The following is a 22998-nucleotide window of genomic DNA, read 5'->3' on the forward strand; positions in this document are numbered from 1 at the left end:
GGTTCTGCCATAGTATGCACCTTTGTCCTATTATGGACTCCAATACCATCCTTCTCTATACTTCTTTGAAAGTTTCCTCAGTTCCCATTAAAGCACAGTGTCATGCTTTGAGTCAAGCTTGCACTATTTACAAATCTTACTTACAACTCTTAATTCGATTCCTCCGCCCCTGTCGGAGAGCCTGGCAAGCTACCGAGAGTATCTCACCCACACGGTAAAACCTGGCAAGCTACTCGTGATGTAGTCAATATGCTAAACACAGTAACAACAAGTCTCATGATGGAGACATTACTGGGCTCACGCGAACAAATCGATGAACAACAGGAGGATTGTTACCATGACCATGACTTGATGAAGCAAGGACATTCAAAAATTACATTTTAGCAGGATTTGAAATTAGTGGCAAGAGATATGGTACAGTTGGTAAAGTGCTTGCTTTACACATAACTTACCTAGGTTCAACTCCTGATATGACTTAGAGTCCACTGAGCACTACCAGGTGTGATTCTTGAGTGCAGAGCCAGGAGTAAACCCTGAATACAGGGGAGAGTAACTCCTCTCCCTGCCAAAAAAATAAAAGTGAAACTGACTTGATACATATAGAGACATTGATGATGTCCTGGTGCTACTAATTTTCTGTATTTATTACTATGAAATTGTGGTGAAGGAGCTTAATTTGATATTTGATTTCGTTCCTAGTTCACATGAAGAGCTGACAATTTTCAGTTTCTCTGACTCTGGGACTCATTTAGTATCTGTTACTTTTTCTAAGTTTCCTTTAATTGTCCAAGAAGGTTAACATATTTTCCCCTTTCTCCATTTTAATAGAGAAGCATAATTTATAGTACTGTTAGTGATAATTACACATTCACATTGTTCCAATATCACACCCACCAATGTTTACATAGCAAGACTGTGAGGTGAATTTTAGGTTTAAACACATGGAATACAAAGTGTACTCTTTCCATAAAGTCTATCTAATACATGAACTTTTTGTAGAGTATAATTTCTTATAAAATTTTATTGTGCCTAACAAGTAAATAAATATTCTTTGTTTGGAGCAGGGGGAACATACTAACAGTGCTCAGGGGTTAATCCTTCCTTTGTACTCAAGGATCACTCTCAGTAGGCCCAGAAGACTATATGGCATCAGAGGGATTGAACACAAGTTGGCCACATGCCAGACAAATGCCCTATCAACTATACTATCACTATAGCCCCAATAACTGAATATTTATAAGGCAAATTATTATCTAGATATTTTTATAATTTTCTCAAAAATAGGACAAGACAATATATTGAGTTAATTTACCTCCATTCCTTAATAATTGATATTAAGAAAATACTTCTGTATTAGTAATTACAAATTCCAGCTTAGCTACTTAATAGATTTAAAGTATATTCAATAGATTTAAATCCCTATGTCTCATTTTCTGGTTGGAGAAAAAATATCATAATTTTGGTAAAGAATTATACAATGTAATTTACGTGTAGTAACTAATGTGTGTGTAGCAATATTATTGTTTTTTTTAATTCTTTGTTGCAAACAAATAAAAATAATGCTCAATGTTGTATTACCTTGTGTTTAGGATGCATCATAGATAAACAATTAAACTCCCTTGTAGAGACAACAGTTTGAATCATACTGAGATGTAACAAAAATAATTATGTTAATGTTATTTAATGTTAAATACCCAAATATCCTAATGGCTGTGTATATGTGACACGTGAATACCAGATCCTATATTTAGTAGTTCCAGGTTGCATAACCATAAAGACTACTGATTAATTAGTATCCATAATGAGAAAATATGTGTAATTTTTCTTGTTTGAGAAAGATTTAGTAGAGGATCATTATTTCTTCTTCTTTTCTTCTCCTCCTCCTCCTCCTCCTCCTCCTCCTCCTCCTCCTTCTTCTTCTTCTTCTTCTTCTTCTTCTTCTTCTTCTTCTTCTCCTTCTCCTTCTCCTTCTCCTCCTCCTCCTCCTCCTCCTCCTCCTCCTCCTCCTCCTCCTCCTCCTCCTCTTCTTCTTCGTGAGGTTCAAAGCTTTCATGTTTGAGCTTCAATCATACAGTCTTCAAACACCCATACCTTCACCAGTGCATGTTTTCCACTACCAAAATACCTAGTATTCACCTCCCCCATTCCACACCTCCCCCTGCTTATGTGGCAGACAATTTGCACAATATTCTACTTCAGTTACCATCGATATTTTGAGACCAGTCTCACCACCACTCATACCTACCTAAAAGGCAATGCTAGACAATGTGTTTTGTATTGCTTGTTATGGATACAATATAATGTTGCATGGCCATTCTTGTGGCCACATGCTCTAGGAATTCTAAAATTTTAATAATTAGGCTCTGAAGCGATCGGTACCCCAAATTGCTCATGTCCAAGATTCATTTGTGTGTCTCTGGATTATGGCCTTATGGGAGCTTAAGTATATGGTGGCCAGATGTGGCCTCATCTCAGAGTCCCACTGGGGCATGGGGAAGGAGAAGGGGCCAATCCTTCCCTGTCCCGTGAGGCCTGGTGTTTGCTGCCACTGCCACTCGTACCTGGAGCTTGTGACTGACTGCTAGAAAATGGCAGTTCCTGGGGCTCCTAAAGGGTAGGAGGAAGGACAGCACCTGCTTCTGTCTGGAGTAGCCCAGCAGTAACGGACTATTACAAAGTCCATGGTCATCTCTACATCAAGTTGCTCAGGTCTGAGATTCATTTGTGTGTTGGGGGAATTCTTTATCTTTCTCAGACTGAGAAATTATGAATTAATCTATGGGAAAGTGGGAAGAAATGGTAAATTACAATAAGAAATACAGAAGTGCAAGAATAATGAAAACGAAACAAAATATAAGTTTCAACTCAAAAATATTTTGAATGCAGTATTAATGTAAAATTTATTCTTAAATGCAAGTATAGTTTTTAAAAATAGTAGAAAACAAATCAAATATATTTCATAAAAATATAAGTACAAATATAAAATTTTACTGTGCAAACTCATGATGGTTGGATAATGTCCAACCTGAAACACAAGTCAATGGAATTTTTCTCAGATACACTAGTCACTTTTGACTGGTGGAGTAAAGTACTTCACAAATAACCTAAAAATATCCTTGCAGGGTTAAAAATATAAAATAAAAATGTAATGAATGACAAGAAAAAGTTACAAAGTTTTCTTAAAAGACAATTTGCATCCTAGGTAACTGAAATGAGTGTATATGCTCTCTGTGGGGAATCAAAATATTAACTAAAAATAAAATAATATGTCTTTCAGAAAGGAGATTGGCCAGGCATTTGATTTTCTTAAGAAAAGAAATTTATACATAGATGATACAGCTAAAAACCACAGTTAAAAACACAGATGATACACTTAAAAACTGTTTTTGGAAAATAGATTCTTAATTGGTTTGCTGCCAATCAGATTAGCTTTATTATACTCTAGATTCTCTGTAGATTTGGAGGAAAAGTCTGTGATTTGAATTTTGCTCTGTAACTTATTAGCCATGGATATTGTAACATAATAGCAAATATATCACTTCATCTAAAAATTGGGGCTGATAAACAGTGCCTCTTCCTAGGATTCTTATGAATAAAACATAAACCCTCAATAAATACATGCTATCTATGATTATTACGTACATTGGTCTGATTCCCTTTGTTCTCATTCTAAACTAATATGAAGCAACCTTTGGATTGTGAAGTGGTTTCTCATGTAATTTGAAATTGCTGTGCCTGTGAGATTCAAGTAATACCATTCCTGTGACAGATACATTTCTCATTATAAATTAATAGATTAGATTTCTAGTGTTATATGTCACTCTCATGATCTTGATTAATGTGAAACTATTAGGGTAGCAATGTGGCATATGTTTCAGAGCAACCTAAAGGTCTTTCAGGCTAAAGTTGAAATTCAAAAATTGAACACACATTTCCTCAGTTCAGAATGTACTAAATTCCATCCCATTTCTTCTTCATAAGAAGTTATTTTTCCAGAGAAATAAATAATGAAGAATTTAAATAGTTATATGGTAGGACATCAGTCAAATCAAAAATGAGGGAAAATATAGTGAGCAAATTCTAGCATCTCACTTACATTGATAGACTCTAAAGTATAAGACAAATTTCCTGCCTAGAAATGTTATATTATTTCAATAGCCCCTCGTTTACCATTTTCCTTAGCCATACTATAAAAGTATTCGTTGAATAGGAAAATGTATTCAGATGACTCTACTTAATTTTTTATTGTATAGTAGACAAGGGAAATATAACTAACTCCCCAAGTCACCTTGCTTTATCATTGTCAGAGGACTATAAACTAATGTCCATACTTAAGATAATTATCTGTCCTTAGAATTATTTGATTAAAGCAAGGATTAAACAACTGGGCCAATTAGGTTTTCCCTCCAGGAATTTTGAATTTGAACCAAAAGAGATTAGTTGGTCTCTGCCAACTGCTAGACCAATAATAAGAAAGCTCAGGAGTGAATTTAATATTACCTTACTCTCTTATGTGAACTCTGAAGCAGAGAAAGCTGATTTCCTGAGAAGTGAATGGATAAAGCAGATACATAAAAGACGAGAATGAAATATACTGATATCTTAATAACCCTCCTACTGTCTTCTGTTTCTAAGGATTAACTGCCCCACACTTGGGTTTTATAAAATGCATGGATTTTTCTAATCAGTTCTCTGTTTCTTCTTGATTTAGTCTTAATGATTTTTAAACACATCTACAAAATTCTTTCACTTAGAAAATACAAATAATACTGTAATGGTACCCTTCATATCATGATCAGTTTTGTCTCTACCATTTTTTGACAATGCCAGCCAAAAAACTGCTAGTTCTTTAGTGATCAATCAGGAACACAGAGATAAGCAAGACATGTGGAATGTTGGAAAATGGAGAGCTAAAGCTCACTCAGGCCATTTAGCACTGATGGGCTTTTACAGCCCCCTTTTATTGGGGTAATGATCAAAACATCTAGCATGCCTTGAAGTACATACGATCAAAATACACAAGATCAAAACACCTTAAAGTACATATTATTTTGTAGCCTAATGTTTCACAAAGTTTTTGATGAAGTAAATCTTTACATCCCACTTCCCATGTATTTCACATCAACATCTATGCAAGCCTATGCAATAGCTTGTCTATTGCCAAAACTAGTGCCAAAAAATATTTAACTTTCATCCAATCGGAAAAGCTACCTGTGGTGTATTCGATAGACCAAAAAAAGTAACAATAATGGGTTTCATTCCCCTGACCCTGAAAGAGCCTCCAATGTGGCAGCGTTGGGAAAGACGAGTAAGGAGAGGCTGCTAATATCTCAGGGCTGGGATGAATGGAGACATTACTGGCGTACACTTGAGTAAATCGATGAACAACGGATGACAATGACAGTGGCATCTAATCATAGCACAGTAAATCTATAACAGAAAGCAACTGCATTAGGACATGCTGAACCCAACCCAGTTCATTGAGTTCCTAGCTGATTGTAGTTATGGCAGGGCCTTGTTTGCAAAGCAGCACGTTCCCAAAACTTCCTTATGACTCTGGTCAGGCTCCAACAGAAACTATTGAGATATTTTGCGTTTTTCATTTTCTCATGTCATTTTTCACATGCAGCTTCTTCTTCCTACAATCCTGTTCACCCTTTTCTATGTACCACTTACTACTAATTCTGAGGCATTCTGTTCCCACCAATTTCATTGCACTTTACACATCTTATTTATTAAGAAAAATAGTTTACACATGTGTCACCCTACAGTCCTACAGTCTAATATATGGCAAACATTCACTGTTTATACTTTTGTATTTGTTATTTCCATGTTCCTCATTCAAAATACATAAGATGACTGTCACATATTCCTGATATGTTCCATCGTTCAACCACACAAGATAAGCTGTGTTCAGTGAGCACAAATGCTAAAGTAATTGGTAAGTGTTATTATTTGTGGGACAAAAACAAGCAAACAAAGAAAAAACCCAAAATCATAAGGTCTAAGCTTCTAAGAGTTACATTATATTTGGCATTTGAATCAACACATTGCTGTTCTGGTAATTATTGGTGATCATGGGTCCACAACATAAAACCTCTTAAACTATTTCATCAATGTCAACTTTAAATCATATCTGATGTATTAAGTGGCAGGATACAATTGGTAACAGCCATATCCTGGGACAGAGCCAGAATAAGCTCTTTGAAGGATCATTTGTCGCTTTATACCTGCACTGACCTGGACACAAGTGTGTATTAAGCAACAGCAGGCTACCTAATCGACCTGTGTCTGGAAAGCTAAAGTTGGATCATCACAAGCTGAGAGGGCAGTTAGAGCGACAGAAGGACAGGCATACATCTGAGCAGGGTTGTCTGCAAGTACAGGAGCTGCAATATGGCTATCAGAATTGAACAATGAGCTGTAGCCAGGCTGTTGGGGGTAGGTCAGTAGCATTTCCAAGACAGCAGATGATGAAGAATCTGTGATGAAAGATAAAAGATGCTGTGAAGTACAGGAGAACTGAGGAGAGCCCCTATTTTTTCTAGTACTACCTGGGAAATGCTTTTCCTAGTATAATTATGACACCGCATGTCATCTCTCACTTAGTTAAAAGGACTTAATGTTTAATTTTTAAACAGAATATAAATTTGATTAAAAATGCACAATAAATTAAAACATTTCCAGTTCTGGTCATAAACTAAATTGGAATAATCTTGCTTAGAGTGTTGTGAAATTTTGCCATGATCCATTTCTGAATTGCAATTGTTTGGTTGTTGGTCTGAAATTCTTTTGAAGGATTCTTCCTAGTCTCATTGGTTCTTGTAAGGCTTCCCTTCATAATATGAATGCATATAACTTCAACCCATTTCTTCCACCAAATATTCTCCATTGAGGCTAGAGAAAGTTCCAAGAAGTTTTAAATGCTGTTTAGACGTTCCTGAGAAAATTTTCTGTGATTGTGTGGTTCTGCTTATCACCTATGCTATTGAGAGGGAAGATGTGAAAGAGTAATGAAGGCAAAAAGAAGTTGAGAGAAGTGGGAACAAAGTAAGGATTCAGGCCTCTAACAATGTTTGGAGTTTCTTTTTGGTTATCAGAGTCAATGAGTGTCATTTTTTTGTTCAGAGTAGTGTGAATTAGGTCCTTACATATTACCAAGAGTCTTTACAAACATTACAGCCTTCTCAATAAACCTTCCAGCGTTTTTACCTGCCCTGTCTCACTGTAGCAGGCATAAGCTTAAATGAAGCAGCTCTCTGAATAGGACAAAGAAATATTAGATGATAGGGTGAATCTAGGACTGATTCAATGAAGGACAAGACAGTTACCAAGACTATAGCACACCCAGAGAGCAAAGCACTTAAGGTACTTAGGCTGGAAATTAGTCACTAATGTGCTTTTCTCTCATGAATAGGTTGCAAACAAATTTTAATAGCAGTAAGCAACGTGGAATTAAAATACAACAATAATTTTATTGGCTTCTCACAAAAGGAAGCATTTTGAACAGAAAATTGACCTCAGAACAGATTGAATTTAGAACTCAAGCATTTGGAGGCCAGAGGGTTTTAACCTTGGCATGATCAAAATCTCTGTGGTTTTTATTTTTTTAAAAAATGAAATACTTGCTTTTTCTCATTCTGGCTTGAGAAAAAACAGGGACAACATATTTTGGCATTGACTTTAGAACCATTTATCATGCTGGCAAATCTTCCTTCTAGGGATTACTCATATACTCCAGAAAATCTCTTTGTTCAGTTCCTAGTCTAAGATAAATTGTGATCGAGTAGGGACCCAATTGGGTAGGGCAGAGGTAGAGGTAGATTATATCTTGAACCCAGTTTGAAACACATGCTAGAAATTCTGGCATTATCAGTTCTGCATGTTCCTGCTTCTTTATTATCTTTATTAACTTCAATCCAGAGCACTGTACTAGTCCATTACACTTATGAATTAATCCCCATAGACAGAATTGTTATAAGTATACCTGAGTAGATGAATGTACCAGTGATATGCAAGCCAGAACTCTTTGACAATATTCTATTTGAGAGATAATAGAAGTGTACTTTAATGTACTAGAAAGAGTAGTTGTTGGTAGCTGGCTATGTGTATTTTGAACATTCAATATTATTTCCTAATAAAGTAGATGTGAAATATGCTTCATAGAATATAGTCAATTATGACATCAAAGCTTTTGATCAGAGTAACAGGAATGATGAGAATTGCTATTATCCTAGGTAGGAAGAACTGAAATAGGAGAAATTTGGGGGAATGAGAAAAAGGAAATCTAATCCTAAGTAAAAAGGAACCCTAAGTAGTATTTACTATGTAACAAAATAAAGAAGATACTTCATTTGGAAGTTACTAGCAACACCCTCATCTCTAACATCAACAACATCTTCAAATTGTGACATCAGCTTCAAGGATCCCAATATACCCTCAAATTTGATAATTTTCTAGAACAGTGCACAGAATCACTCAACTTGATTTGAGGCGAGGGTATCGTGACTAGAATATGTGGCCTAGTTGTATTACTTTACATTATGAAGCATGCAAATATTTTGTCATCAATAAAACAGCCTCATGGGTAGGATTTGCTCGATTTGCTCGATTTGCTCGAGCGGGCCCAGTAACGTCTCCATTGGAGACTTTGTTGTTACTGTGTTTGGCATATCAAATTTGAATACAGAAAAATAAAAATTTCACATTCCTACATATCCACGACAGGGTAAAGTTTAATTGAAATGTATCCTTGATTTGTTCTGAAAAATGTCTAAATCTAGTGCTTCTAGCAGCCATTGGCAATCAGGTGGCTCTGTCATATCAGTACAATGTTTCTGCTAAATTTCCAACATGCAAGGCTAAAGTATTTTTACCTGCTTTGATTTATTAGTCTTTATTATACTGAAAAAGTATACATTTTACTGGACTCCAGTTCTACCTAAGGAGATCTGTCCAATGTAATGGAGCCTTCTTGCTCTTTTTTTCTTCTGGGTAAATAAAATACCTTCTGAATTAAGAAAATATTTGTATATTTTAAGTATATCATATATGACACAGAATAATATATATTTTAATTATCAATTTGATTTGGTGGTGCTCAGAGATTACTCCTAACTGCACTCAGGGGTCACTTATGGCAGGCTCAGGGGATCATACAAGGTGCTGGGGATTGAACATGGGACAGTCACATGCAAGGCAAGATTTTACCCTGTGGTTGTATCCACCTTGCTCTATGTTAAAAAAAAAAGAGAGAGAGATAATCACACTTGTAAGTTAAATATGGCTTGAGGATTTTTAAAGGCCTTTCCTCTTATTTTCTAGAATCCAATTTTCTTTATTTTTTATTTCCTTGAACTCACGTATAAATCTACCTTAGCCCCGAAGAGAAAAATCTGCCTCCTCTAAAACTGAGCTAAAAAAGTGTCAATGCCATTTTTTAAATTTTCCTATTATGGTGAACTCTCTTCTCTCTAGTTGCAACATTACCATATATTATAAATTTGTAACTATTACAGATATTTTTCTTTAAAACATTTCAGTAGCACAAATAAAACATACTAATAAATATATACCTTGGGGCCAGTGTTATGGATCAAGGGTAGAACACAGCCTCACCTGTGTTCCATTGCTAGTGTGACAAAGTGCTACTACTAAAAATAACAGAAATTAAATTCTTTGAAATACTATACTTTAAACTCTGATCAGGTATCTTTCTCAAAAAAAATTGGATGATGAAATAGTAACTGTCAATGCGTCATCTCTGTCTAGTTTATTCTACAGTATATTGTGGGTGGGGGGATTAGCTGCCCAAAGGGCACATTAACTGAAGTGATAAATAGGCTGCTGAGGAAGCCAGGTGGCAAAGCCCTACTGGTGTGGCTCCAGAAATGGTTACCTGTGTATGGAAGGAAACCTGGGACACTGTGTCTTGAGTTAGGGAAGCTGTGCTTGCAGAGAGGAGATGTGATTGATCTCTTTGGAGGAAATGCCAGCTGGAGTATGCATGAATGGCTCCTTAAGGGTTTTTCTTAAAAGCTAAATTGATGGCAACTCCTCTAAAGAGCAACTCAGTTCTCTGTCCCCTGTAAGCTTAAGATAAACCTTGACTCCGGCTTCTGCTAAAATAACTGGAAAGTCGAGAAAGGTTAAATAAAAATGTATTCTCAGAGAAGAAATTAGAGGAAATAGAATGTTACTCATCTACCAAAAGAAAAGCATAATTGCAATGCGGTACTCTTCTTTGTTAGAAGATTTTCAGGAACCCATCTGTGCAGATTGTTTCTTTTTTATTATCATTACATCCACTAATTACATTAAGGGGGGAGAAGGGGCATTTTAATTAAGAGACTGTTTTAAGGAGATATAATTCTACGCTTTCATTAAATAATTCTGTGCCAAATTTGTTATAGTATATTGCTGAAAATTGTTGTTTGGTATTTATTTCTATTATTAATTTAACAAATCAAAGTTTTCCTTTTTGTTTCTCCTATACACAGATATTTTTATATCCTGTATCTCCATTTAGAACAAATGACCATAGTATAAGAACATATGTAAACCATTCCATTATTTTGGGTCTTCCTTTTTTCCTAAAAAAAAAATAAGTTTTTTTTTTTAATAAAAATACATTTACTGATGTATGATACATTTAAGGTAGCACTGTAGCACTATCCTCCTTTTGTTCATCAATTTGCTTGAGTGGGCACCAGTGATGTCTCCATTGTGAGACTTGCTGTTACTGTTTTTGGCACATCGAATATGCCATGGGGAGCTTACCAGGCTCTGCAGATCCTATCAAGTACAGTCTTTAAAAAATAGCTTTTCGATATTACTCTCTAGAGAAACTGGAAACTGATGTTCATAAGTGACAGCAGGAATATACATGCATGAAGAAAATAAGTGACTCAGTGGACTATGCATATGAGTTTGTAAAATTGGAAAATACTGGCAGTACTTATGCTTAGGATCAATGCTTTAAGTAACAATTGATAGTTTATCCTTCACAATTAAAAAAATTGAAATAGAGGTTTTTCAATTCAAAATTTCTGGGCTAATCAGTAATGACCTCCTTTACTTGGATAATAAATTAATCTCTCATAATTTTGTCATTGTTAGATTTTTAGTCTGAATCAATATCTAAATAATTTTAAGAGCATATTTATTAACCAGGACACTTTACAATAACCTTATTCTTGCTAAATTACTCAAAATAGTAACGATCATAACAGTCACTTAAATGAAGTTAATTTATTTCAATATCTGTTTTGAGTTAATACATAGCAGTGGCTTTTTCATTTATATGTACATGATTGTCCCTTATAAAAAGGTAAAAACAAAGCTAAGAGATATAAAATGCTTTGCATAGAGTTCAACGGATCATAGATTTTTGAATCAAGATTTAAAACCAACACCCAACAGTGTTCAGGACTTATTTCTGGTTCTGGAATTAGTGATCATTCCTGGCAGGTTTTGGGGGAATATATCGGCTACAGGGGATTTAACCTGAATTGGTGGCATTGCAAGGCAGGTACCCTATCCACTGTACTATCGCTCTGGCCCTATTGTGGATTTGGCAATGACTAAATCTAACATAACTTACAATTATGTAAATTTTATGGGACATTCTGAAATGGAATGTACATAAAGCATATTTATGGATTTATATAAGATAAGATAAGATAAGGTAAGATAAAGGCCCTCCCGTTGATCATCAATTTGCTCGAGCGGGCCCAGTAACGTCTCCATTGGAGACTTTGTTGTTACTGTGTCTGGCATATCGAATACTCTCGGTAGCTTGCCGGGCTCTCCGAGAGGGGCGGAGGAATCGAACTCGAGTCGGCCATGTTGGCTGCGTGCAAGGCAAACGCCCTACCGCTGTGCTATCGCTATATGTATTTTAAATTTTCATGTCTTATTAAAGGATGAAAATACTGAAAATGGTCACAAATTTAGTTGTTAACTATATTGCAATATATTAAATTTGACATAGATTATAGTGTAAGAATACCTATTGTATATTTAAAACCAGAATAAAAAATATCAAGTTCCATTTTCATAGATATTTGCTATTTTAATACACAGTCATTTCTTAGCTATACTTAAATGTATTTTAATTTAAAGTAAAAGCAAGAGACAGTTCAGATAACTATTTACAAACATTTTTATTTATTGTTGTCTGTCATAATACATCATCGCCTAAAGTTACTTGTTCAGAGAATGTAAAAATAGAGATAAATATAGAAATGAGCTGTGCAAAGAGGCAGGTAATAACCAAGAGTAGGGAGAGGCAAAAATAAAATCACTTAATTTGTTCCAATCTAGGAGATAATTGAATGATCTTTTATTCTTATCATTGTCTTTTATATACTGGATCTTTTGTATCACTTCTTTTTTTTTGTTTTTTTAATTATTAATTAACCCTGAGATATAGTTACAAGCTTTCATGTTTGAGTTACAATCACACAGTGATCAAACACCAATCCCTCCACCAGTGCACATTCCTCACCACTAATATACCCAATATACCCCTACCTTTCCCACCCTCCCACTGCCTCCATGGAAGACAATATCCCCCATACTCTCTCTCTCTACTTTTGGGCATTGTGGTTTTGCAATGCAGAGAATGAGAGGTTATCATGTTTGGTCCTTTATCTACTTTCTGCACACCTCTCGCATCCCAACCAAGTCCTCCAACCATCATTTTCTTAGTGATCCCTTATCTATTCCAGCTGTTCTCTCCCCACCTGCTCATGAGGCAGGCTTCCAACTATGGAGCAATCTTCCTGACCTTTATCTACTGTCCTTGGGTGTTGGCCTCATGTTATGTTATTTTATACTCCACAAATGAGTGCAGTCCTTCTATATCTTCCCACTATGACTCATTTCACATAGCATGATACTCTCCATGTCTATCTACTTATAAGCAAATTTCATGACTTCATCTCTCCTAACAGCTGCATAATATTCCATTGTGTAAATGTACCAAAGTTTTTTAACCAGTCGTCTGTTCCCGGGCACTTGGGTTGTTTCCAGATTTTTGGCTATTGTGAACAGTGCTGCAATTAACATATAGGTACAAATGTCATTTCTAGTGTGTTTTTTTGCACCGTTGGGATATATTCCCAGAAATGGTATTATGGGGTCATATGGAAGCTCAGTTTCTAGTTTTTGAAGGACTGACCATATTGTTTTCCAGAAAGGCTGGACCAGTAGGCGTTGTATCACTACTTAAGAGGTTTTTGTTACTTGAAGTTTCTATAAAGGAATTGGGACTGGAGAGATAGTACAGCAAATTGGGCTTTTGCCTTGCATGCATGATCTGGGTTGAATCTTCAGTATCCCATATGGCTTATGAGAACTGCCAGAAGTAATTTCCTGAATGCAGAGCCATGAGTAACTTCTGAGCATTGCCAGGTGTAGCACAAAAAAAAAAACAAAATAAAAAAGTGAAGAATTTTAATAATAAAAAGAAACTATTAAATGACCTGTCCCTTAGTTTAAACTGCATAGTAAGACTGGAAGATTAGTACAATGTGCAAGGTGCTTACCCTATATATGGCCAGCCCATATAGATCTCTGAATTCTGCCAGAATTGATGCCTGAGCACAAAGCCAGGAGTAAACCCAGAGCACTGCCAGGCATGACCCCAAACACAATACTTCTATGTTCTGTTGCAATGTAATGCTAATCTATTTTCTGAAGCATAAATTTGTGTGTTTCTCAAGAGTATTTTTGCTTTATAACTTTGGTTATATTTATTTTTGATGGTATTATTATGCAAAGAAAGCAATGCAAATGAAAATTTTTATTTATAATGAACTTAATTATTCTTAGGGCATATTTTATTTCAGAAAGCTTAGCTTTTTTTGTTTTTCCTGGATTTTTTATGTTTATTTTTTACATAAAGCACTGTAGCACTGTCCTCCCGTTGTTCATCAGTTTCCTAGATCAGGCACCAGTAATGTCTCCATTGTGAGACTTGTTGTGACTGTTTTTAGCATATAGAATATGCCACGGGGAGCTTGCCATGCTCTGCCATCCAGGCAGAATACTCTCAGTAGCTTGCCAGGCTCTCCAAGAGGGATGGAGGTATTGAACTCGGATCAGCCGTGTGCAAGGCAAACACCCTACCTGCTGTGCTATCACTCCAGCCCAATACAATAAATTAATGGACCATTACTTGTAAACAAAAAGAGGAAGTAACCAGACTTTATATCAATAGGAGATAAGAATATAAATTACATTAACTTCAAAACACTATTAATTAAAAACAGACTTGATTAATCACTGACTTTCAGTGACATGTAATATATTGCTAAAAAGCAACTATTAGAGTGTGAATTATGAAGAAAACTGTACTTATGTGTAAGTGCAGAGAGATTATATAGGGAAAATATTTCAAGTCATACAAGAAATAAAATCTGGATAGGGAGGAAATCTATTCTATGTTCATTTATATATTTAAATTATTTGTATTAAGTTATGGACTGGAGCAATAGCATAACAGGTTGACATTTGCCTTGCATGCAGTTGACCTGGGTTCTGTTCCTCCACCATTCTTGGAGATCCCAGCAAGCTATGGAGAGTATCCCGCCCACACAGCAAAGCCTGGCAAGCTACCTGTGATGTATTCGATATGCCAAAAACAGTAACAAGTCTCACAATGGAGACATTACTGGTGACTGCTTGAGCAAATCGATGAACGATGGGAGGACAGTGCTACAGTGCTATGTTTGGAAAAATATCTTAAAGAGGTTGATAAATGATTATTTTAACAGAATATCTGGGGGTGTGGACTTCTGAAATCAAAATAATTGATGATGATGATGATGATATGATGATGATGATGATGATGATGATGATGACAATGTTGCTGATGATGTTGATGGTAGTGGTGATGAAGCCACACTTAGCAGAGTTCATGGACTACTTCCATTGCTGTGTTTGGGGGTTGCTTCTAGAAGTGCTCAGAGTACCTTGGGGCGCCGAGAATTGAAATGGAGTCTGCAACATGCAACTCAAGCTCTTTAACCCCTGTGACCCCCCTCTACAACTCTGAAATAGGATTTTTAATAGCCACACTGTAAATTCCACATATTCATGGTTAGTAAATGAGTCTGCTTTATGAGCTTTATGACCTACTCTGTTTCCCTCTAATTTTTTTTTTAACTTTCATTGAAGGTCTTATTCGTTTGCAAGAGCTCATCAAAGCTCCATCAAGGTACAATCTGCGACTTAAAATCCGTCAACTCCCTGCTGATACAAAAGATGCAAAACCTTTACTAAAAGAAATGAAAAGAGGCAAAGAGTTCCATGTAATTTTTGACTGTAGCCATGAAATGGCAGCGGGTATTTTGAAGCAGGTAATCTTTAAATCAGTTAAATTTTCAGTTCCTGTAATATATTTGTATTTAAACTATGGCCTTTTGATTTTTTAAATTGAAATGTTATTGATAGATGTTTAAAGCCAGAAAAGTCACCTTGAAGCATTTTTTAATCTAAGTGCCCAACGATTGTTTTTAATTGTCTTAAAAGAAGTGTCAATATTGATGATCTTCAAGGGAGAATATTTGAAGTATGAGGTTATCGATGTAACTTTATTTTCTATTAATTAAAATACTGATGAATGGGATAGTTATTTATGTTCTATGCAAAAAATAAAGGGAGAGACAAACAAAAGGATTCAATGATTGTGTCATTCAGCCACAAGAATGAATCAGACAAAAAGTATTTGATATTGGTTTGCATTTCAGTGAGAGTTCTTATACATCCGACCTGATACTGATACTAATTCCTCGTTAAAGATAAAAAAGAGAGTTTAAGGAAGATGAGGCAATTTAACCTATGCAGTGTGAAAAAGATAGTGTAGGTTTCATATCCTCTAGTGATGATCATAACCGGTATTCATTCTTTATTTTTTTTACCGGTATTCATTCTAAACTAAACTTTAATTTACCTAAAAGTATAAAAATATATCAAATATATCAAATGAAATAATTCATAGCAGTAAAGCAGTACTGAAATGAGAAATTATTAGCTTTTATCTTGTGGATGAGAAAATCAATATTGACGTAAAATGGCTAGTACAAAGCCATATTCTTTTTGTGAATTAAAGTCTGGATTGAAACTCATGTCAATGAATTTTGTTTTTAAGCTATTTTATGCATACTAACTGAAACCATAGTGGTTGGAGCTAGTCAATTTTCTTGAAATCTCTTATGTTTGGATAAAATTATTTCTATTAGAAATTTATATAGATTCATATAACATATTATACTCCATTAAAATATAGCTAACAATAAATGCTTGTGATACATAGCTAATTATTAAGCAGATGTCTGTTCTATCTTTCAATATAAATATTGGCTTCACTACAGAACGGCATTTCATTAGATTTGGAAAATTCTCCTAATGCTATGTTTGGGTTATTAAACATGAGGGTTGTTTATATGTGGCTTTCTGTTTTATATTTTGTAGCTTTCTATTTGAGATTTTTAGGTCAATTTTTAAAATGACCCAATAAAGTACCAAATGAAAGTAAGGGTTTGTTTTTCAACTAAAGATTCTTTTTTAGGAGTGGGTGGTAATTGGGACCACATCCTGTGGCTCTCAGAGATCATTCCTGGCAGGGATTAGGAATAAATATGATTCTGGAGGTCAGTCCCAGGTTTGCTTTGTGCAAGGCCAGCCTATTACTTGCTATACTATCACTGTGGCCTAAGCAATTATTGATCACATTGGAAAAGGAAACCTTCCGGCTGGTTTGGTTTCGTAAGACTCTACTGTTGGCCGGTGACAGAACTTTGATCAGTTTTCTCTAGGTTTCAACATGTATGTAAAGGAAAGGGCAGAGAATGTCTATCAGCTTTAATAATAGAATATGTTTTGCCTTCTACTGATGTATACATTATTTTATACTTTTATTTATAAGTGTAGTTGCTATTTGTAAATGAAAACAAAATTATACTAATAATATTTAGAACATAAAATTATATGTTAGAACAAAAAATAGATATTATATCTAAGGTAAAGCAAAGGTAAAATAAAAATGTGAAAATTAATATAGAATCTTATTAATATTATTATACCAAAAGCAAGCATATTTATCCTTCTGACACTAGCAGACCACATATATGATAATAATTTTTTTTAAACTTACATGTCCTAAAAGGCATTTGTATCATATTTGTGACTATTGTTCTAGAAATTAAGAGAGCAAATAGCTTTCTTCTATTACATTTAATAAGGCTGCATTTTATGATTTTTTAAAATTTTCTAAGATTCTTTAACATTGGCTTATGTTGGAATTAAAAGAATTTGTATAGTTGGACAGCATAGGTAGTATTCCAGAAAGTATGACTTACCTAAAATAAATATTTGGAGAATACTGGAAAAGGGATGGATTTACCAGATGAGCCTTTGTTGCTTATTCCTTTGTTTGCTTTACTTATTTGTACAGACATATTTCATTGAATACTGAGCAACAGTAAATTTGAAGTTGTCTTGTTTAGAGCTTTAAAAATGGGGAGAGTTGGGACTTCCTAAACTTTCTTTGAGGCAAATTGAGTACACTAATTAGCATAGGTGCTTTAATTAAAAAAGATTTCTCTTGTACCCAAAATTTGTTGGAGAATGTTATATGACAATGCCAAGATGTTCTGAATCAAAATCTCTTATGGATATTCTGTCACAGAAAATAAACAGTGGTCAAAAACCTGAAAGTCTAGACCAAAGAATGTAAAATTAAAATGTTCAACCTAGTACAAAGAAAATCAGATTCAAATAAACTTTACAATAGCAAGAATTAATATTCAAATTTCATGAATTTTAAGAAACAAGTGGAAGTCCACTTCTCCAGTTGTTAAAATGAGCAATTTAACTTCTAGAATTATTTGAAGATAAGCTGGCTGCATATTATATGGTTACTGCACGTGGAATTTATTTTTATATCATAGTCACTACTACTCTAGCTAAAGGGCTAAAGGTTGGGAATCAATTTTTGTGGGGAGAGGAATTTGGGACATACCCAGCATTGCTCAGGAGTTATTCTATGCTCTGCACTAAGGAATTATTCCTGGTAGTGCTCAGGGAACTTTATAGGATGCCAGGGATCGAACTCCAGTCTACAGCATGCTAGACAAATTCTGTACCTGTTGAGTGATCACTCCGGTTCTGTAGGCTGAAAATCTTTTAACAGTATTTTGATATTGAGAAATATACTAATTACATTTTCTTTATCAGGTGTGAAATGTACACACAATTATTTCAAAAATAGTAGCAAAATAATGTTCATATATACTCAATCTCAGTTTGTTGATCAACTTTTTCATAATTATGGCCTGGCTTCCTCTAAAGCCCTAGCTTCCTACTTTTCTATAAAGTAGGTGTAATAATAGTCCTTATACTTAAAAAAAATCTTTAGTTAAAATGTGCAAAGGTTTTAGAACGGTGTCTAAACATCTTGGGCTTTACATGGGCATTTTGTATAGTGATATCTCTGGGTTTCAATTTTGTTAATTTTATTTAGCTTTATTTTTATGCTAATTGATTAAAATAATGTTAACAAGTATAATCTAGAACTGTTATGGAATGGTTCTATATTTGGGAAGCCTTTAATACACACCCATCAGGAACAATAAATGCCTCTTTTTTTCCTTTTTTTTTAAAGTTTTTTTTGGCCACACTCAGCAATCCTCAGGGGTCACTCCTGGCTCTGTGCTCAGAAATCACACCTGGTGGTGTTTGGGGGACCATATGGGATGCCAAGGATAGACCCCAGGTCAGCTGGGAGCAAGGCAAACGTCCTCCCTGCTGTTCTATCTCTCTGGCCTTAATAAATGCCCTTTTCAAAGAGAGTCTTGTAAAATTTTACTTCTAAGAGAAATTATTTTGCATTTTGTATCTGAATTTTATTAGAGTATAATTGATCATATTATTTTTATCCATTGGGGAGAAAAATTTGGTGATTTGGTTCCTAAATTCTTCTACTCAGTTTTTTGTTGCAACCTTTTAATAATGCTTTTTCAACAATGCATCTTATATGCTTCAAAATTTTACACATTTACCCCTTTTTTCTGAATTGTAGAAAACTACTTTTATTGTAACTAATCAGTTAATACCAGTTCATAACCATAATTTTTTAGAAACTACAGGTAGGGTAGATAATTATACTTAATGATTTTTTAACAGCTATTTCAAAGGCATTCTCTATTTTCAGATTCTAAATAAACATTTCTTATGGCTGGAAAAATCTAATCCCAAAATCCTTGTGATAGAATTGTGAGCTAAACTTGGTGAGAAATATCAAACTGTGGCATGAAACAAAGTAATTTGAAATTGATCTATTATTAAAGTTTATAAAAAATATGCCTTTGTAATTTTCTAATAGTGATCTACATTTGTTTTTTTTACTGCTAAGAAAGCATCTCTAAAGCAATAAATCTCTAAAGCTATATATATATGTGTGTGTGTATATATATATGTAGATATATATACATATACATATATATAGCACTAGATATATACACATATAAAATCAACAACCCAAAACTCACAGTTGGTCTTGGCACTGTACTTTGCCACACATTTTTCCTAATTGGGGAATACTGTACTATTCATTAAAATAAAAGGATAGTCTTCTTTAGATGGCAGTTGAGGAGGAGAATTTACAAGTATAATAAATTTAAATGTTCTAATTTCAGATTCTTGTGACAAATTTAATCCTTTAACAGGTAAAGCCACATTTTTTTGCCACATCCAGCAGTGCTTAGGGCTTACTACTGGCTCTGAGCTTAAGGATCACTTTCAGGAGCGGAATAGACACAGAAAGATTGCATTCATCTGGGGAACATAAAGCAACAAAAAGGGAGATTAACACCCAGGAATGGCTGAGATTAGTACCAGGAATTTTGCTCCATGAATGGAAGGCCAGCCACAGGCTCTGGGTGAAAAGGAAGCTCAGATAGAGAAGAGAGTACCAAATGAAGGGTGTTGTGAGGGCCCTCCCAGGGTGGGAGAAGCATGCTAAAAGTAGTCGATAGACCAAACATGATTGCCACTCAAAGCCTCTCTTGCAAAACACAGTACCCAAAAGAAGAGAGAGAGAACAAGGGGGAATACCCTGCCACAGAGGCAGGATGGGACGGGGGGGGGGGGGGGATGAAGGTTGGAGGGGGGGATGCTGGGACCCGTGGGGATGGATGACGGGCACTGGTGGAGGGATGGGCACTTGATCATTGTATAACTGAAACCCAAGCACAAAATTTGTAAGCCTATAACTGTACCTCATGGTTTTTCACTAATAAAAAAAGAAAAATAAATAAATAAATAAAAGAAAAAAAAGGATCACTTTCAGTGGGTTCAGAAGTTATAGAAGATGCTGAGGATTGAATCCTGGTAGGCCATGTGCAAGGCAAGAGCCCTACCCGTGGTGCTTGCTCTGGCCCTGGTAAAACCACATTTTGTAATTTCAAACATTCATTTCACAGACTTTGGGTTTTTTGTTTTGGTTTGTTTTTTAGTGGTGTTGCAGGAGAAAATGCTCGGAGGCTACTCCTGGCTTAGAGCTCACAATCCTTACAGCACTGTTTAGGGGATCATAGAGTGCTAGACATAGAACCAGGGCCTATTAATGCAAAGCATGTGCTTCAGCTTTATTGAGGCATCTACCTAGTCAGTACCTAATAGGTTTCTTATCAAAATACTTTGTTCAGAAATTCTAAAATCTAGAAAGATAAATAGTGGGTGAGATGCTTGCCCTGCAGGTTACTGAGGTTTAATGGCTGACCCAGTTTTTTTTCCCTATATTATCTCCCCACTCATCTTGGAGTGATCTCTAACCATAGAGTCAGGAGTAAGCCCAGAATATAGCCAGGTATGGCCAAAAGACAAAACAGTAGCAAAACCAGGAATCCAGAGGACTTTCATAATTGCTTCTAATCTTTGAAGGTGTTTTAAACATGGTTTGATCCAGTTTTGATTTAATCTAAACATACGATGATTCTTCATCACCTTGTCTTATTAATAGTGTATTCTAGAAACTATGTACTTTCTATATCAATATTTTATATTGATTATTTATTTATTTATTTTGCTTACCAGGCATTAGCTATGGGAATGATGACAGAATACTATCATTACATCTTTACGACTCTGGTAAGTATATTAAAACAAAGGTTATGCTCTAAATTATACTTTTCAGGATAAGAAATTTTTAAGTAAGCTGAATATAAGAATAAGATGTACTTTATTTTGATAAGATCAAGGACCAATTATCATTAAAGATAACTAAAAACTTTCGGGAAGCTGATGATTTTGAAATAATACTATTTATCAATTTAAAATATTTTGTCTTATATATATGGTTTCAGAGGACTTTCATAATAGAATGGATTTTAAAATTAGTTTGCTGAGAAATCAGTATTTTAAAAGAACGCAAATTTTTATGTTGGTATTTACTTTATGAAAATAAATTTTATTTAAGTTGCTTTTTTAGTTAATTAAATTTTCTGTCCTCTTCTATACTATCATAGAATTTATGAAAAACCAATTTGACTTAATTTGTAATTGAAAAATGGATTGCTAACTTTATTATTTGTCTTTGTATACCCATCAGAAAATTTTTTTAGATTATGCAAAAGTCTAACTTAACAATGTTATCAAACTTGAATGCTCTTTAGCTTTTACTTTATCAGTACTATATTTTATTTTGTCAGTACTATATTTTATTCTTCTGTTTTAGCTGTGAAACAATTCTGTCTCTTACAAATTCTTTCTTGCTATACCCCAAATATGAGAGTATCTCATGTTTAAGCTTCCATTTCATTCCCCCCTTTTTAAATTTTTTTTTTTTTACTTTTTGGGTTTTGTGTTGGCTGTTATTTAGAGCTTCATTAGTTTTGTTAAAATGAGATCTTAATGTATATTGATAATAATCCTAAATTGTTGTATATTACTGTACTGCTGAAGACATTCTAATTGTTGTGACCTTTGATAATTTTAAGTATTTAATCTTAATATACTGTTTCCTAAATTCGCGTCCTTTCAATTTCCTCAAAACTCCTGTTTTTTTCATTTTTTCCTCCAAAACATTTCTGTCACCCACCTTATTTTGAACAACAATCAGTCCAACTGATGCTTTCTCTCTCTGTTAATTAAGAGTCTCCCAGTTAGTCTCCTCACTGAGGAGTTTTGAAGCTGCCAAATTAAATTACTATAATTCAGTTGATCACAATTACTTCCTATAATAGCTGCTTCAATGGAGATTCTTTATGCCATATATTATATTTTGCTGGCAAGTACTGAGGTTGTATCTCTACATCATTTCCGACAAGATATATTTTTTAAGTCTGGAAAAACTTAGTGATAGGTGGAGAGAAAGTGAGAGGCATGATTTAAATGATACTTCAATGTAGTCGCAACTTGTTTTCAACATAATTATAAGAATTTAGAGGAATCAAAAGGGCCTCAGGAAGAAAAATGAAAAAAAACTGATTTAAAATAGGCAGAATTTACTAGCCTGTAATTGAAGACTTTTTGTTTAAGTTTATTCTAGTTTTTCTGGTTTTCTTTTGCTGCTATTCACCTTCATGAATTTTCTTATATAGTAAACTGATACTGATCAGTTTCCTGAATAGGTTTTATGTTACCTAATCTTTGTGTGTTTACTGTCATTTTTAATGGCCTCCTTTTTCTTATCAAAAGTGAGTCCATTCTTTAACAGAAGCTCAGATCCCATCTGCTCTGTGAAGCTGAGCCGGAAGTATAAAAATGGAAATTTGGACTGGATAGAGACCTCAAAGGGTAGAAATGCACTGCTTTATACCAGGCACTGCATGGACCCCTGACTACTTCTAGCAGGGACACTGAGTTCTGCTGAGTTTGTGCCCCCCCCCCAAAAAAAGAAAGAATTTAAATAAAGCATAGAATGAAATTGAAATGCATTTGTTTTCTTTTGATTCCTGCTGCATTTCATTATCTGAGCCTTAGCATTATTGA

The 22998-nt window shown here is 34.7% G+C and overlaps 1 protein-coding gene across 5 annotated transcripts in view; it reads left to right on the plus strand.

Moving 5' to 3' along the window:
• GRIK2 (glutamate ionotropic receptor kainate type subunit 2) overlaps positions 1 to 22998 on the plus strand; it is a 672268-nt gene that overhangs the window by 303410 nt on the left and 345860 nt on the right. For all 5 annotated transcript variants that reach the window (XM_056124992.1, XM_056124990.1, XM_056124987.1 and 2 more), the window contains 2 exons: positions 15184 to 15365; positions 21103 to 21156. In XM_056124992.1, coding sequence (XP_055980967.1) covers positions 15184 to 15365; positions 21103 to 21156 — 236 coding nt within the window. The remainder of the gene's footprint in view (positions 1 to 15183; positions 15366 to 21102; positions 21157 to 22998) is intronic.

This window comes from Sorex fumeus, unplaced genomic scaffold, assembly GCF_029834395.1.
Source record: "Sorex fumeus unplaced genomic scaffold, SorFum_2.1 ptg000054l, whole genome shotgun sequence".
Taxonomy (NCBI): Eukaryota; Metazoa; Chordata; class Mammalia; order Eulipotyphla; family Soricidae; genus Sorex; species Sorex fumeus.